General features: G+C 37.4%; 1 protein-coding gene across 3 annotated transcripts in view; it reads right to left on the bottom strand.

The window, feature by feature from the left end:
• The window catches only part of C6 (complement C6), a 69,644-nt gene that overhangs the window by 4,971 nt on the left and 45,772 nt on the right, over positions 1-18,901 (bottom strand). For all 3 annotated transcript variants that reach the window (XM_032278864.1, XM_032278865.1, XM_032278862.1), the window contains exons 10-17: positions 16,444-16,610; positions 12,911-13,136; positions 11,876-12,047; positions 11,492-11,603; positions 7,880-8,012; positions 6,740-6,928; positions 3,178-3,268; positions 2,488-2,729 (exon numbers count right to left, since the gene is read on the bottom strand). In XM_032278864.1, coding sequence (XP_032134755.1) covers positions 2,488-2,729; positions 3,178-3,268; positions 6,740-6,928; positions 7,880-8,012; positions 11,492-11,603; positions 11,876-12,047; positions 12,911-13,136; positions 16,444-16,610 — 1,332 coding nt within the window. The remainder of the gene's footprint in view (positions 1-2,487; positions 2,730-3,177; positions 3,269-6,739; positions 6,929-7,879; positions 8,013-11,491; positions 11,604-11,875; positions 12,048-12,910; positions 13,137-16,443; positions 16,611-18,901) is intronic.

Here is an 18,901-nt window from a genome sequence, read left to right as displayed (position 1 = left end):
TTGAAAACTGTTGATTATTTTTCACTCAGGCAGATTTGAAAGGAATAATTTGTGGGAAAATAGCAAAAAATAAATAAATTCTTTGCAATAGAAGAGACTGCTTCTCTATGATAAATAAGGAAGAACGGAAGGTAACACTAAAGACAGCCCCAAATGCCTGACCTGTCTATTACAGTATAGTCAGGGACCAGTTCTTACCTTCCCTGCTGACCAAATTTCTTTTCTTTTCTCTATGTATTTTTGACAATAATGTTCTTACACTATATTTCTCAGAGAAAAAGTTTATATTTCAATTCAAAATGATGTTGTATAATACTTTCAGCACTTTTCTACCACAATTATTGTTTGCAAGAGAGACATCAGTTGGGTAATGGCATTGGTCAAGCATAAAAAAAGGGTTTTTGTCTAAAAGATTATTTAATAGTTATTAGAATTAAGCAACATACATATCAGGGCCTGGTTTGCTGTATCTTATGTGGAACTGCCTTGTTCAGACATAGCATGAAGGTTGAAAACCCCAGATACTGGCCTCCTGAGTTATCACCATCAGATGCCAGCTGTGTCTACCCTCTGTCTGGTTTCAATCTTGTGGCCTGTCAAGGGAGTTGAATCTTGATAATCAACTGTACATGGATCAGGAAAGACCTGGTTTTGAGTAATAAGACCTCTCCTCTTTCCAGGACTGAGCTGAAGACCACTGGGCCACAAAGTCAAAATTACTCAAGGGGAACATACAGTTTTTATCTTTCTTTTGCAAAAGTAAGGTGGTTTCAGCAAAGATTCTTTTGCATACTTTATTCTCCAATTTAAGATGCCTTTTTGGTAAAATTCCACAAAGGAAAGATGTCTAACTATTTGGGTTCTGTTAAGTTGTAATCTCCAATCCATCTTTTGTAAAAGATATAAAGCTTAGTTGGGCTATTTCAGGGTCAAACTTCGCCTTGGAACAAAAGTACTGCTCTGAAGTCCCTGCCTCTAAACAATTCACAAATGTAATGTCTATTGCCAGTAAACTTAGGGCAAATGGAAATAGAATGCCACTCCTTAAGTACCAAATTGGCAGAGATACAAAGGAATGATAACTCCAAGGTTTGGTGAGAGTGTGGGAGTGCAGTCTTTATTATATGTTCTAGAGTGAAATATAATATGGCAAAACATTTCTGGATAGGGAGCCAATATATTATATCAATAAAAAATTAATATTTAAAAATAATATTTACCTAGAGATTTCCTTTTCTAGGCTATATCCAAAGGAAGTAATCTTAGATCACAGATTGATTTGTGACAGGTTTATATATGAAGGCCCTATTAATGATAGCAAAATGCAGGAGACAATTTAAATGCCCAACCAAAGATTGGTTAAATAAATCATAATACCCATATAGACTTTCGCAGACATTGAGAATTATGTGGCAGAATAATATGTGTTGATATGAAATTAGTTCTATGACATAGTAAATGAAAACCAGTAATATATAGAATAACATGTAGACTATGATCCAATTTTATATTTAAAAAATTTGCATCATATGCAAGGCCACTCCTGAGATGTTTGAGTCCCAGGAATAAAATTTTTTATGGGGTGCTTGCCTATAAACAATTGCAGTCACCCCAAATTAGTGTGTCAGCATCATACTATTTTTCTAATTTCAAGTAATCTTGAGCAAGAATGCCCTGCTGGCTAGCAGGAGCAATTTGTTCACCAAGCTGTTTTCTGAGAATGAGGGTCTAGCTCTGGGCCAGAGATGACTCCACAGGCATGAGCCCCAGAGCTATTTGGGGCATCTGGCTGACCCCATGCATGGTGGGGAGGAGAAGCAGTAGAGAGTCGGAAAATTTAACAGTGCCTGGGTTTATGTGGGACACTGTCTGGGCTCAGGGTGTCCTACTTGAATAGTATTGTCAGCCTTGGCTTATCCCAGGCACTGAAAGAGGACTTAAAGAAATTTAAGAAAGATGCTTTGGCATTGCAAAATCCAGACCTACCTGGACAGCACTATTGGTCCCAGACAGTCCCAACCACCAGAAGAAAACTTAGACACTTCTGGTGAAGACCCTCCAAAGTTGGGACTCGGAGGGATGCCTGAAGCATGAGATCGGGACAGGTGTTCTTCCCACTGGGGCCTCAGGATGGTACTGATTATGCACAGAGAAAGGATTGGAAAGAGATACATCCACATTACTGTAGTAATATTTCCAAATGCATAGTCAGGTGGTTCTGATTATGCACAGAGAAAAGATATTTCCAAATATGCACAGGGAAAAGATTGGAAAGATATGCACCCACATTACTACAGTAGTTATTTCTACTTCTGGGTGATTATAATTTTCCTTTCTGTTTAAATCATTTTATGATTATTTTTATAATGAAAAGGAATTATTTTTGATTAAGGATAGGTTATTTTTAAGAAAGATGATGTATAAACACAAATAAGCTGAGATGAAGGTTAAGTGAGAACATTTAGTATGATCACCAGTGGAACTTACCTAAACATGTTTCCCAGTCATAGCAGGTGTCATAGCCACAGGATTCTTTCTTTGTGCTATTGAATGAAAATCTTGCCCTTTCAAGACCCCATTCTAACTGGCGGCCTTCTTGGCAGGAACCAATATGTAGAAAATGGAGTTGCTGATGATGTAAACACTTCTCAGCCAGAAACTTACAAGCGGGTGAAGTAAAGTAATCATTAGAGTCTGTGTCAAACACACAGAGATCTTCTGAATGATGGCTGCACAAGAGAGGAAAGCAAGCATTTCCATATGAAGACCAGAAAAATACAGGGGCACGTAACCAATGTAGTATGTTAACTCACTAACACGTTTTCTTTTGCTTGTTTTCCCAGCCCCCCTCCAAGCTCTGGGCTTGAGTGGGAGGAAAATAAAGGTGCTGATATAACTGAATTTAAAGTGTTTAAGTGTGCAGAAATTAAGCCTTTATAACCAAAATTAGATTTTTTTAATAAACAAAGCCATGCAAACTTAGGACACTGGGTTGAGAATTAAAAAACTTGCTACTCAATGGGGAAGGAAGAATTCAGCAGAGCACAGGAATATCAGTTATATGGAAAATTCATTTATTTCATGTTTGTGCTTCAAGAAGCTCAGCAATTCCATCAAGCTGGTTACACTAGACTGGGTTTCCCAATTTCCAGACACAGTCTGTAGGGTATCTCTTACCTACAGTCTTCTTCTGGAGAAATACAAATGCATTCAGATCCTGATTGTTTCTGTCCCAGCTGACAGTGGCCTTTTAATTTTGTCAGAATATCTGAAACAAAAGAAAAAAGGAGAAAAGAAGTGCACAGCATGGATTCTAAGTGGTAAGCTTGAATTCAGAGAAGAGGTGGTGGTAAAGGATTCATATTTATCTCCTGGAGTTACAGCATTCATTTTGACTTCTCTAAATATGTTGTCAATAAATATTCCATCTGAAAGGTCCTTTCCAGTGCACATGAGGTGTCATTTTCCAATCTAAAATTGCTTTTATGTTCAGATAACTAAAGAAAATGGAACCGTTGAAACTTCTGTTCACTTGTTTTTCAAATATTATTGAATATGAATGATATTCCCAGGACTCTGTAAGGTTCTGGAGACAGTAGATTGAGCATAAACTGACCCAGATCCTGTGCTCACCAAGCTTATAGTCTTGTGGGTACAGATAGACATTAATCAAACGAGCACTAATATACATATAGAATTGTTGCTGTTCTTAGTGCTATTAAAGAGAAGCATATAATAAAAAATTGACATAGCTAGAAAGATTAGGAAAGGTAAAATGAAGAAAGAAAAGTTAGGCTGTTCAATGCAGAGGAAACTTAATGAATGGAAATGTTCAAAAGGGAGGCAGCATGTGAGTTTCCTGAAATTGAAAGAATCCAGTGTGGTTGAAGTGCTGAAAAATGAGAGTAAGGAATAAGATGTGGCCAGAGAGGTGGGTTGTGTGATAGGATGTGCAGGGGGCTAACAGGGTCTCATTTTATAAATAGTAGACAGTCTCTGATGTTTTAAGCAGGGAATCATGTGACAAAATCAGCCCTGGATTTTGAAAAAGAAATTAATTCTGGTTTCTGTGCAGAGAATGGATTTGAAGAGACTGGTGGTCAATAGGGCCCCAGGGAGATAATCTATGAGGTGATTGTAGCAGTTCAGGTGAAAGAGGATGATAATTTGGACCAAAATTCCAGAGGTGGAAATGGAGAGAAGTGGATAAACTTGAGACACATCTAGCAGGTAAAACAGTGATATTACATATTATGGGTAAGTTATTAGAGCTGTCAATTATATGTTTCTTAGGTTTCTGATTTGAATAAGGGAATACACATTGGTGCCTTACCTGAAATAGAAAATATTAGAAAATGCTTAGTTTTAGGAAGCAAGGGTGATGACTTAAGAGTTCTCCTCTGTACATGTTGAATTTATGGTATCTTTAAGACATCCAAACAATGTAAATATATAGGAATTTGGATATCCATGTCTAAATCTCAGTGGCAAAGTCTGTGCTAAAGATTTAAATCTGTTATTAGTCTATGGGGGAATCACTGAAGCTATGCATGTGGGTGAGATTCTTCAGTAGGAGAGTGCTGTGTGAGTCAAGGGGACAGATCCAAGACTTGGGAAACTCCAGTGATTAGTGTCCAAGCACTGGAGGAACCTGCCAAAAATAGAGGGCAACAGCAAGAGATGTTGGAGCTAAACAAGAATATGAAGCCAAGGAAAGAACATAGGTGCAGAAGGTCAACATTGCTGAAGGTTGCTGAGAGGTCAAAGAAGATAAGGAAAAAAATGTCCATTAGATTTAACAATATGGATGTGAATGACTTGAAAGTCAGATTTTCTTACAAGAATCAAGGGAGAAATGCAGCTTCTAAATGTAGGTATTAATCCCTGCATGACATTCTAGGTACTAGGACATTATGGTGGGAAAAAAAAAAGGTTGGAAGGAAGAAGGTAGAGGAGAGAATAGGAAAGGAGAAGAGAGGAAAAATGAAAGAGAAAGCATATTTATCAAATACTTATAATAATGGATTTATAATTAAGGGCTAAGACCAGTATTCTGAAGAAAAGGAACATGGTTTTAGGAGACCCCATAACCATAAAGACCCCAATTGGGAAGAGTAAGGAAGGATCCATGAGGAAATGACGCTTGAACTAAGATGAGGACCTGAATAGCGTGTAGACGAGGGAGGGGGATGAAAATGGAGCGAAACTGGGAGTATACTTATGAAAGAGGGAACTTTTGTTTCTTTGCTCATGTTGAGGCCCACCTAGAGAACCTGGACCTGGGGCCAAACTCCTGAGTCTATTGAATGAAACAATTTTTTTTGGATCCAGATCTGACATTCAGGCATCCCCAGAACCAAAATGACCTTGTGAGCAAGTTAATTGCCAAGGCAGAACTGGAGGCTCAGCTCACACTTTCTCCTCTAAACCTGTGAAGTAGAAGATTTGATAAGGAAAGGTGGTTCGTGTTAGAAGCAAAACTAAACATTTAAAAAATGTCTAAGTTTTCTTATTCACAGCTGTTTTCATTTCCTTCTATTACCCCCATTCTAATTGGTAAAACTTGGCCCAGAGCCTTCCTGAACATGGAGACCTGTAGTTCTGGTTAGGCTTTAGCTACTACGGTTTATATTGAGGTGGGATTGGTTTTGTGTACCTATGCCTCTTTGCCCTTTGTAATTCTACATTTAGGCCAGGGAGGAGCAGCAAGGTGTACATTGTTTCCAAAGAGAATCAATCAGCTATCAAGTGGCACAGAGGCTTGCTCTATCACTACAGGTTTGCAATTGTCAATGATCTTATGCAACGAATTTGCTCTTCCAATCAGATTCAGGTTGAAGCAGTGCTGGGACTCAGCTGCCTACACTGCCCAGCACCTGAGCAACAATACTCCACACAGTCAGCAAAGTGCTTAGGGCAGGAAGATCCTCTGAAGGGCTACTGGAGGTATCCAGTTCTTATAGTAAGGAAAAAAGTAACTGTGTAGCATCTCACATCGTCATGAAGCAGAACTTTTTCACATCAAAAGAACTAATAATGTTTCCCTGTCTGAAAGTGTCTTTACCTCAGTGTCCAGTTTTATTGATGATTGTCTTTCTCTGTGACTCCCCTCATTCGTCTTTCTGTCAATCTTATTGGAGAGAAGGTATATCAAATAGGCTACCTATTTCCTTTAGCTGTGGAACATTCCCATTTCTCGGTTTGGATTATAATTTCAATTTCTTATCTAAGGGCACATGTGTGCACATGCATGCATGTGTGTGGCATACACATGTGCTCTATGAAGAGGATACTGCTGACGGTGTCCAAAAGATCTTAACTTTCTGAAGCCTATGGCTTCCACATACATTCATTACACTGACACTTACTTACGTTCCTTGTAATTTATCATTATGATCAGAAGTCTAGTGAAACCAAGACACAATACTTACCTCAAGTTCTCTTTAATTCCTATGAGCTCTCTTTATGGATAATTTTATTTAAGCTTATTCAAAAAGATTAACTTCCCCCCTTTCTTTTACATATTATAAAACCCCAGAAGAGAATAAAGGAGGCAGGATGGCAAAGAGCTTGGGAAATTAGCAGAGTTGTTGCATAGTTCCTGTTTGACCGATACTGTCTAAACTGGTGTCTTATTTAGCCTTTCTGTGCTTAAGAAATAGCAAGGCTGTAGAGGCCATACTACCAATCTCAGGGTGCACCACCTTATCAGATCCCAGAACACTGAACTGCTACTCACCTTTTTCACAGGTGAGTGAGTTTGAAATGGGTGGTGTCCAGGAATTCCCCTGGCATGTGTATCTTGATGGCCCAGCAACAACAAAGCCTTTGGGGCAAGTTAGCTCAATGGATTCACCAACTCTATACACTCTCTGAAATGGTGTAATTGTCAGGACTTCCTGCACAACTGGCTTGATGCACTCTGTCCCTGCAGGAGAGCAACATTTCAGGTGTGTTTAGTGGCACAGAAAAAAAACAAAAAATATAGGCAAATTTTATGCAAGTGAAGAAGTGATTTTAATGAGATTCACTTTATTTGTTCAGCTTTGGCACCTCCTTTTGATCAGAAAACCTGGGGGATAAGAATCCCAGGTTTTCCCTCAGACATTTCATTGAAAAATTCCCTTTAGTTTCATTATCTAAGTTTCCCTTGCTAAAGAACTGGCTCCACACACATCCAACTTTTATGAAATCACTGGGACCTTTTCCTTTCAAGAATTTTCTTTTCTCTTAGCCCTAGTGGATTTCTCCCAGTGCAAGTTACCATACTGTGAGTGATGCAGAGGCAGGGCATTCTAATTCACACTGGGCTCAACTTTGCTTCGTGGTGTCCCACAATAAGCCTTTGGAGTCCCCATTCAAGCCTTGTTTGAGTCTCATTGTTTACTTTACTCTAGCACAGATACGTGCAGAGCCTAAAGCTCATTCACTTTTTCTCAGCAAATAATGTGAACATGCTCCAAGGAGTAGTGTCTTGGAGAAAACGACATCTTACACACAATCCCATTTCTGATACATAAAGACTGTAAATATCATCTTGCAACTCAACAGTTTGTGCTAAATTGAACATTGGGCAAGGCAGATGTCTGTGGTTAGATATAGTTTGCAGATTTCCTGGATTTCTTTTGAAGTGCACACTGCACAGTCCTGTGTGTGTGACAGTAATATGTAGGAGCAGGAACATGGAAATATGGAGATATCTGGAAATCCAGTTTCAGCAAATGAGCCCTTCCATTTATTTTCTGCTTCACGAAATCTTTCACTAGAATTACTAAAAACTAGTAAAATGTATTGATCTAAGAGTGTGATTTTACTGTTTCTATATTGGGCACATTCATTCTGTAAAGTAGTCAAGCAAAATGGTTTGCCCAGTTCTCACGTTGGCATTCCACATCCCCTTGTCTCCAGGTCCCATCTGGTAAGCATCTGAAGTACTGGTATCCAACAGTTTCAAAGCCAGTAAGGCATGAAATTTCAGCATCTTCTCCAACCGAGTATAGTTTCTTTTCATTCTACATTAAAACAGAAACTAGAAATTATAAATGCTATGAATAACACTCTCTACGCTCTTGAGGCTCACACTGATCCTTTCTATCCCTCACTTCTGGATCTCCTCAGCCATTGAGTCCTCTCAATTTCTACTTCCAAAAACCCTGTTAATGTTCTCTCCTTCCCGTTGCCATCATTGTGTTTCTTCATGGTATTTATTGTTTCTTACCAGGGCAACTTTATAACTGGTCATTCTTCTAATCCATCTCCCTGAATTGATTAGGGTTTTGTTTGTTTGTTTGTTTGTTTGTTTAGTTGAAAACTTGCCCTCCTGCTGGGAGTGATGGCTCATGCCTATAATCCCAATACTTTGAGAGGCTGAGGCAGGTGGATCACTTGAGTCCAGGAGTTCAAGACCAGCTGGGGAAACATAGCAAAACCCTGTCTCCACAAAAATACAAAAAATTAGCCAGAAGTGGTGGCGTGTGCCTGCGGTCCCAGCTCCTTGGGAGGCTGAAGTGGGAGGATTACTTGAGCCCAGAAGATTGAGGCTGTGGTGGGCCATGATTGTGCCACTGTACTTCAGCGTGAGGGCGACAGAGTGAAACCCTGTCTCAAAACAAAAACCAAAAAACAAATGAAACACCAAAAAAAAAAAAGAAGAAGAAACCAAAAAACTTTATATACAGGATGTTCTACTCTTGCTAGAATAGAAAAACCGTATACTCACCATATAGTCACTATAAACTGAATAAATAATATGTCTTACATCTAAAGCAAACGTATACAGTTGCTATTGTGACTGTGTGCAGATCACTTAAAAACGTTACTCAGTTCCTAGTAACCCATTGGTCATTATATATTTTCCCAATTAATGAATGGATTGTACAACTATCATCATGTTGGTGGGGGGAGGGGTTTCACTAAAATTTTCAAGGTAAAGTGGGTCTTATACTTCTTAGTTTGAAATAATTTATTTTAACTTATTTTACCACCCTCACCTGCCATTTCCTCCCATAAAAGCTATGCTCTAGCAAAACAAAACCCTGCCATTCTTTGAACATAAACTTCTCTTTCATGCCTCCACTTGGCTGTTCCATGTATCATCAACACCTTCTCTCTTCCCTTCTCTCAAGACCCAGCTCAAATAGAATGTCCTTTGCAAAAATCTTTGACTTCCCTAGTTTCATGAGGCACACCGTCCTTCCAGTTCTGAGGGAAACTCATGCAAAGTTCTATTTTTATGGTGCTTATCACGTTTATCAGCCCACCCTGACCTTTTAGTGGCAACTCTACAACCAGGCCTCTGTCTCATAAATCTTGGCATAGCCGGGCTTTAATTCTTTGCTGAAATAATACAAAGCATTATCCTTTTTAAGGAACTAGTAATGCAGTACAATTTTCCTTTACTGAGAGGGGTAAAAATACCAAGAATTGACTAGGAAGTTGTTCTCTGAGAACTGAAGTTGGGAACTTTGAGAACAGTGAAAAGCTCAATTGTCAGCTTATGTTGTTACTTGGTCATACAGTTAAACTTGTCTCCTAGAAGATTCTTAATTATCTGGATGCAAAACTACTATCCTACTGTTGGTTATTACTGGTATGCTTTGTTTCCAAGGGAAATGGACCCATGATTTGGATATTTTATTCAAAGGCTGCACATTTTTTCTTACATTTCTTCTGAAATAAATTATTGCCTTAAAATTTTGTTTATATTTCTTATTTTAATCTGTAACATAATATGTTACAATAATCAAACCTAGGCAAGTACATCTGGTGGACTGACTAAACAGAAAACCTTGCCAAAAGTCCCTTTCACTTGCCTACGGAGGTTGGATTTGTGTGTTACTCATTAAATAAATACACTTTTGTACAATAACATCATTGCTGTAGCCTGGAATTAGGCATATCTGCTTCTGTTTGAATCTATACAAGGGACATTTTGCCACTAGAAATTCCAGAAGGTGCTTATTAGGAAAAATTAAAATTTTATTACATTTGAGTGAAAACTATTGCCAGACAGAGACCAGGCATTTGGTAAAGAGCAAAGTAAAATAAGAAATGAATTTACCCATGAAAATGGGAATATATAATCTAACCTTATAAAATGAGTTAGAAGGATAATGAATCACTGTTTAAAGCCTTTGTGTGTTTTTAAAATGAGAATGTCAATAATTTTAATGGTCTTTGTATGCAGCTGGCATAAATAGATTAAAAGTTATTTTGGTATCTGGATCTGCCAATATGTGATTTTAAGGATAATGTTCTAGGGCAGGGAGCAGCAAGCTTTTTCTACAAGTGGCCTGGATAGTCAGATGTAGGCCATATGGTGTCTGTTGAAATTACTCACCTCTGCCATTATTGTATGAAAGTAGCCATAGATGATATGTAAACATATGAATGTGGCTGTGTTCCAATCAAAATAAAACTTTATTTCTTTCAAGTGGTAGGTCAAATTTAGGCCTTGGGCCATAGATTGCTGACTGTTGTTCAAAAGAATTGGTTCCCAAAGCATGGCTCCTAAACTAGCAGCGTCAGTAATATCTGGGAGCATATTAGCTATGGACATTTCTGTGCCCTTCCCAAGACCTACTGGATCAGAAACTTGAGTGAGGCCCAGTGATCTGTGTTTCAACAGGTCCTTCAATGCATTGTTGAGTTTGAGAACCTCTTTTCTAGAGTAAAGACTAAATAAAATTACCTTCTTCTGAATCATTTCCTCCTCATCAACTTTTAGACATTGTCCTTATGCATGTGCAGAAGATAAGTGAATATGGAAGATACATTAGCCCAGACTACACTCCATGAATAAAACTATTTGTTGGCCTTAAAGAATTGCATGTTATTGATATTTTTTATCATAAATGTGATATATTTGGGAACAGATTAATGTAAAGATATTACTAAGTTTAAGAAAGGTAAGATGAAATAGGAAGTATGCCTTCTGTGATCAATTTTAGATATCATGTATCACCCGAAAAATTTATGTCTAAAGCCACAGATCTGTCTGACAGAAAGTATTCAGCTTTTAAAAAAATCTTAGAAACATATTGCGGCTTAATAAAAAAAGTTGAAACTTAAGAGTTCTACAGGTCTCTAACCTAATAAGACAGTACAGACTAAGCACGTCCTATGATTATAGCCAATGTACAGTGTGTTTCTCTAAACATTCCTTAGATAAGGGTATCTGCTCAGACTCTGAAATAGCCAGATCTTACTTGCAAATTCTCACAAGTCATGCAATCTTATATTACACTGAAGTTCTATTCTCTTTCCAAGAAACCTAAGCAATCTGCTTTTCTTTAGTCTAACAACTGGCTATGAAGACATCTCTAAGAAATTTAAGATGGAAGAGTGGCAAAGTGTTTCTAAATATTATTTTGTACTTTTAAAGTCAACAGGATATTATTCAAATAGGAAAACAATAACTCCAATTAAAAGGCAATCTATACTATTCGAGGTTTTTAAAACCACAAACAAAATTGAGGATTAGGATGCTGACCCGGATAAATCCATTTTCCGGAGGAACTGGCTGACGACACCCAGAATCTGCTTCTATCTCAGGAAGATCGACCTCTTGTATTTCTTCATCATCATTGATACATGGTTGTCCACTAAAAGGGAAACATAAATATGTGTGTACATGTGTGTATATGTTTATGCGTATACATGTATTCATACTATATACGTATATGTATAAAACAGAAAACATTATATACAGAAAAAGGCAGAGCAGCAGACCCAATGCCTCATTAATATTCTGTGCTGGCAGAGGTAAACTTCTAATTGTTTCTTTACTTAGCAGTAGACTGACAACCATTTGAACTCTCAATGTTAGTGAGAGTTAGGGGGAAATGACCCATTCTTTCCCCTTACCCGGCCTTACTTGTTTTCCATGATTGAAAATGTGCAGTCTTCCTCTTGTCGCTTCTCCCCCTCACAGCGTTTCCCTCCTCGTTGTGGGGCAGGGTTATTGCATTCTCGGGTTCTCGATCTCTTATAAGTAGCACCACAGGTACTCCAGGAAGACCAACAGCCCCAGTGTCCATCTACCGCATCTGGAACAAAGGAAGACTCACCCCCATGGATCATGGGGCAGCTGAATTTGGGTTTTGAAGCAAAGCCAGCCTGGTTTCCTCACTTTTTAGCTAAGTGATTTCCTTTGTGGAATCTGATAGGGTTATTCTGAGGATTAAAAGAAATTACCTGTGGAAGGGGTCTGATACATTGCCTGATTTCCTTTTAGGCTTTGTTCCCACAAGCCTAAATAAAATGGCAACCATTATGAATTATTTTCAACTGTTAACCTCTGTACTCTTTGCTTTGGAGACCTTTTAAAAATGTGCACTCATATATGTATAAACATGAACATCTTCTTAATAGATGCATATTAAGTTACATTTTTAATTGTGGTAGAATATATTCTTACTCCCATCCCTTATCCTGTTTCTAAGGAGGATTTGAGGTAACTATGAACATTACTTAGTCCTGTATGAAAACTTTGTCGCTTAATTTATCTTTTATTACAAAGCCATCCTTCTTCTATATTACAATACATAAGAGGCTTATAATATTAGTATTACATATTTTATGTTATGTTTGATTTTTTATGTTTTGAGCATTGTGCACGTATTTTTTGAGATACATATATAATACATTTATATTCCTTAGATAGATACTGATGTTATCCCCATTTTATGGATGAACAGATTGAGGCATAGGGAAACTAGGTAACTTTCCCAAGGTCACATAGCTGGTAGTTTACAGCTGAGACTCACACTTTTTGCAGATTTATCTTCCTTGTGAGCCTGTACAAGGTGGAGGATCCTAATAGAAGTTTTGTTTCTTTTTAATTGACCAACTTAGAATATTCTTTGGAGGGGAAAACGTGTCTACCTCACCACAGATTCCTGATACTTACTGGATTTATAATCTGGAGACCGTCTCTCACAGCTCTCACCATAGGTGCCGCTCTGACACACACACAGACATTCAGTCCCTGAGAGGGTGGGTCGGCCATTATTAGGGCATGGAGCACACTGGCAAGGATCGAACTTGGCTGCATACTCCTGGAAAGCTTTCCTGAGGTTGTTCCGTTTTGTCACTGCACAGGGGATGTTTCTTACCAAGTCCATGATGGGGGCAAGCTAGAAGCAAATGGGAGAGAAGAGGTCCAGTCACATCCCCTTTAGTAATAGGTTGCCATTACTGCCCAGCTCTCATGAAATGAGAGGGAGAGCCTGAAAATTCTACACTTCAAAGAGACTGTTGAAGAATATAGTATTGCCACTTATTGAACTAGCAGGCAAAAGCCTTCTACTTGTGGACAGGTGTGATGTATATGGCAATTACCTTCCCTGAAATTTTACTATGAAGGAAGCTACATGGGAAGTGTTGCTTACTTGGTTGTATGTCATGTTATTTATTAAATATCCCATGTAAGCATCAAAGCACTGGGCTAGGTGACCAAGCGTTAGGTTAACTGTTTACTGCTCTACTGAAACCTCATTAAATTTGATTCAAGCAGCAAAAATCTAGAGAGGATAAGAGAGACTTTCAATGTCCTTTATTTCCAGGGACAGTTTTTGCTTTTGTTGGAGTTAGATGAGAAAATGTGGAGTGGGAGAAAATGAAGAAATAAACTTGCCAGTAGGATAAATGGAAGAATTACAGTAACAAATAACGTAGTTAATGGATAAATCACGGCTCATTTTATTAACATTGTAAAACCTCAAAGAAATGACCGTCTAGTGCAATATGACTTGCAAGTACCCAGAAGGGCAGCTGGGTCTCATTTTTCTCCCATAACCTGTAGAGCCCAATACATCTTCACGCTGCACGTAAATGATTCTATTTTCATAATGATTGAACTATTTTATCTTCATTTAAATAAAATGAACATAATGGCTTCTTTGGAGGCCATTTAAAAACGTGAATATGTTTTGGGCAAAACAGGTTCTAAATGACATATGGCTGATATGTGGGTAAAGTATTCCATAAATAATAAATCTCACCTTTTAATGCAATTACAACAAATACAAAAATAGTAAATTCAATTAGTAGTAGTAGAAACAGGAAGTCAAATGGATCTAAAATCTCATTTATCTCATAGAGCTACAAATGAAGACAGGGGTGTTCATCAAAGAGTTGCAAGAAAAACACAAACCAGATTTATTGTATACATGGAAAAATAAAAGTACTACCCAAGGCAAGTTTGAGCATTTTTATTCACTAAGTTCCATTTCCTGGTGTTTCCTGCATGCCAGGAATTCTAAATACCATACTGTAGAATGCTTGGTTAAATAGCAAAAGTGATGGATTTAACGTTTAAGGAAGTTCTGGCCAGGGCAATCAGGCAAGAGAAAGAAATAAAGGATATTCAGTTAGGAAAAGAGAACGTCAAATTGTCTGTTTGCAGATGACAAGATTGCATATTTAGAAAACCCCATCGCCTCAGCCCAGAATCTCCTTAAGCTGATAAGCAACTTCAGCAAAGTCTCAGGATACAAAATCAATGTGCAAAAATCACAAGCATTCCTATACGCCAATAATAGAGAGCCAAATCATGAGTGAACTTCCATTCACAATTGCTACAAAGAGAATAAAATACCTAAGAGTACAACTTACAAGGGATGTGAAGGACCTCTTCAAGGAGAACTATAAACCACTGCTCAAGGAAATGAGAGGACACAAACAAACAGAAAAACATTCCATGCTCATGGTTAGGAAGAATAAATATTGTGAAAATGGCCATACTGCCCAAAGTAATTTATAGATTCAATGTTATTCCCATCAAGCTACCATTGACTTTCTTCATAGAATTAGAAAAAAACTGCTTTAAATTTTATATTGAATGATAAAGGAGCCCACACAGCCAAGACAATTCTAAAAAAGAACAAAACTGGAGGCATCACACTACGTGACTTCAAACAAGGCTACAGTAACCAAAACAGCATGGTACTGGTACCACATCAGGTATACAGACCAATGGAACAGAAAAGAAGCCTCAGAAATACCACCACACATCTACAACCATCTGATCCTTGACAAACCTGACAACAAGCAATGGAGAAAGGATTCCTTATTTAATAAATGTGTTGGGAAAACTGGCTAGCCATATGCAGAAAGTTGAAACTGGATCCCTTCCTTACACCTTATAAAAAAATTAACTCAAGATGGATTAAAGACTTAAATGTAAGACCTACAACCATAAAAACCATAAAAGAAAACCTAGGCAATACCATTCAGGACAAAGACTTCATGACTGAAACATCAAAAGCAATGACAATAAAAGCCAAAATAGACAAATGGGATCTAATTAAACTAAAGAGCTTCTGCACAGCAAAAGAAGCTATCATCAACGTGAACACGCAACCTACAGAATACGAGAAAATTTTTGCCATCTATCCATCTAACTAAGGGCTAATATCCTGAATCTACAAAGAACTTAAATTTACAAAACAAAAACAAATAACCCTATCAAAAAGTAGGCAAAGGATATGAGCAGGCGCTTCTCAAAAGAAGACATTTATGCAGCCAATAAACGTATGAAACGAAGCTCATCATCACTGGTCATCAGAGAAATGCAAATCAAAACCACGATGAGATCCAATCTCATACCAGTTAGAATGGTGATCATTAAAAAGTCAAGAAACAAGAGATGCTGAAGAGGATGTAGAGAATTAGGAAGACTTTTACACTGTTGAAGGGAGTGTAAATTAATTCAACCATTGTGGAAGACAGTGTGGTGATTCCTCAAGGATCTAGAACTAGAAATAGCATTTGACCTAGCAATCTGATTACTGGGTATATACTTCTATTTATAAAAGGATTATAAATCATTCTACCATAAAGACACATGCACATGTATGTTTATTGCAGCTCTGTTCACAATAGCAAAGACTTGGAACCAACTTCAATGCCCATCAAGGATAGACTGGATAAACAAAATGTGGCACATATACACCACGGAATACTATGCAGCCATAAAAATGATGAGTTCATGTCCTTTGCAGGGACATGAATGAAACTGGAAACCATCATTCTCAGCAAACTAACACAAGAACAGAAAACGAAACATCGCATGTTCTTGCTCATAAGTGGGAGTTGAATAATGAGAACCCTTGGACTCAGAGAGGGGAACATCAGACATTGGGGGGTGGGGGTCTAGAAGAGGGATAGCATTAGAAGAAATACCTAATGTAGATAACGGGTTGATAGGTGCAGCAAACCACTATGGCATGTGTATATCTATGTAGCAAACCTATACAGTCTGCACATGTACCCCAGAACTTAAAGTATAATAATAAAAAAAGGTACATTGTGCATGAATGCTAAAGAAAGACATTTCCTTTATTGTCTGAAATGAAAATGGAAAATAAATCGTGTGATGTGCATATTGGGCTGCTAGAGAACTACTTTAGGTCTCTTACCTGGAATAATTTTTATTCTTACCTCAAAGTCAACCACCACAGGATTTTCCTTCACTGATTCTAACCACTCAGAAAATGTCTTCTCCTCCAGACCAGAGCTCCCTTTCTCCCATGCCAAAGCTGCTGCATACTCACTCCTTCCACCTCGAGTCAGGGATATGGATTTCTCTGCTCCCTGCAAAAATGAACCTGCAGGGTGTTTTGATAAAAATACCCATTTAATTTTAGTGCAAATTCCTATTCTAAAAAACCAGCCTATTTGCACAGAAGGAAGAAGTAGATGATACAGTGCATAGCTACATTAAGTAAGCTAAGTGAAAAAGCAAGGTAACACTCCTCCCTGTAGGGAGTTTAATAATAGAAATAACAATAACAGCACTAACAGCTACCATTTATTAGGTGTCTGGTAGATGTCAGACACTTTACACACATTATCTTATATAATTCTCATGACAACCCTGAGAAGTAGATATTATTATAAACATGAACATTGAAGCTGAAAGTAATTTGTCCTGGACCACAAAGTTACTAAGAGACAGGACTGGGATGCAAATACAGCCGAGTCCTTGACTACTCTGTCCCCTACTGTTTCATGACAGGCTTCCTGCTTCTGATTTATGTTAGCATAAGTTTTGGGTGCTCAGAATAACCTACATCACATGGTTTCTGGTAGCCAATCAATTGACTGTCATGCTGAAACTTCCAATTATAGGGAAAAAATGGTAGAATGATTTTATACTTAAAGACAGAGGTAAAGCACAAGTAACACAGAAAAAAAATTAACCATCAGGTTAAGAGTTGGCACAATGTTTCTTTAGATACAGTGACATTTACTGTTAAAGTATATAGAACAATTTTTTCATATAAATTTCCAAAATAATTTCCACTAACCAAATTATAACTTTAACTAACATGGATAGAGACTGAGTAATAAGGAATGGTAGTAAGAAATAATAGCAAATACAAAGGCTACTGATATGGGTGATGGTTAGTGGCATTAATTTGGTGTCTACCAGTAAGAATTAGCTATGCCCCCACTCTTCAGAACTTCTACAGTAAGATAGTCTAGCGTGATTGGAAGAATGGATGAAATCCTCTTCCTATGAAGAAAATGGTATGCCTGCTTTTAAAGTGAAGTGTGTAAGAAAACACAGGTACAAGGTGTAACAAAACAAAGGTATACAATGAAAGTTTTAGAGGTTTTTGTATTTATTTTTTATATAAAAATAGAAGACAAATTAGGATTTGCCAATATATCACGTATAGATTGACAGTGGCTTTGCCATGTTAATTCATATTTAGATTGATATCATGTGTTTCATAAATGGACTGACACTGGTAGGGGTTATCTGTGAAGGGCATGGGATACTGAAGAAAGAGTTAAGTCTGTTTACTGTCCCCTTAGCTTACACTTACAAGTGAACAAGTGGCTTAAAATGATTCCAGAAAGAAAATGCAGATCAAAGATAATGTCAATAATGCAAATATAAGAAAAAAACTAGTAAAAGACAGAATGAATATTTCTACTTTTGCAGTCTTCTCAGAAGCCACATCATAAGATGAACACCGAAGCTCATCAAAGCATGTCAGAAAATTTCAAGAAGCTTTTGTAACATATGGATTTATCAATGAAGTTTATTCTTAAATGTTTGTAGCCACTACTATGAAGAAGATAAAAATTGTTTCATATACACTATTTTTTAAAAAAGTCAACTTTTACATTTACATATTTTAATGCACATTTTTGAATAATTCAATTATATAATTCTTTAGTAAAAATATACATATTAGTGATATATCCTCAAAATTTTTTTTTCTTTTTTCTTTCTTTCTGTGTTGTTTCCATGGTACCTCAAAAAATTTTAATGATAAAATTACAGATTTGAAAAGTTTGAAGTCTAATAATTTAATTGAACTGGCTCAGGGTTAGAAATAGGCAAATCTATGTTCTTGTGTGTGTGTTTTGCTCTTCAGTGTGTCTGTGTCTTTGACTTTAGGCAAATTGTTATCAATAAACATTTTTTGAGGATCTTCTATATGCCAGGCCCAGATAGATATAAAATATCATGTTAAGAACTGACACTCTCAGTGAGTATATGGAATAGGTACATAAATACGCTAGCAAGACCATGGAGAAATAAAAAAGGATGGAAAAGAAGAAAGGAAGGAAGGTAGAAAGGGGAGAGGGAGGTAGAGAGGGAGGCAAAATGGAAGAAAAGAAAGGAAATTAAAGACCAATAAAACAGCTTTTTGCTAAGTATTACTTAATGGTAAAAACAATGATTGCCTAGTTAGGAAAGTGAAATAATTCTGTCATCTTTGGCAATTAGGGTGGTGATCTGAAGGAAGACTAACGTGTTCCTGGAAGGAAAGGTGAGACTTATTAGGGAGATGATGGCCCTAATATCAGGGAGATGATGGCCTTCTAAGCCATGGACGTACATGGACAAGGACTTGGAGTCAGGGCAGATGTGCCATGC

Source organism: Sapajus apella, unplaced genomic scaffold, assembly GCF_009761245.1.
Source record: "Sapajus apella isolate SASKATOON/1434 unplaced genomic scaffold, GSC_monkey_1.0 scaffold11, whole genome shotgun sequence".
Classification (NCBI taxonomy): Eukaryota; Metazoa; Chordata; class Mammalia; order Primates; family Cebidae; genus Sapajus; species Sapajus apella.
The sequence above is the reverse complement of the archived record's forward strand: the minus strand, read 5'-3'. Positions and strand labels throughout refer to the sequence as shown.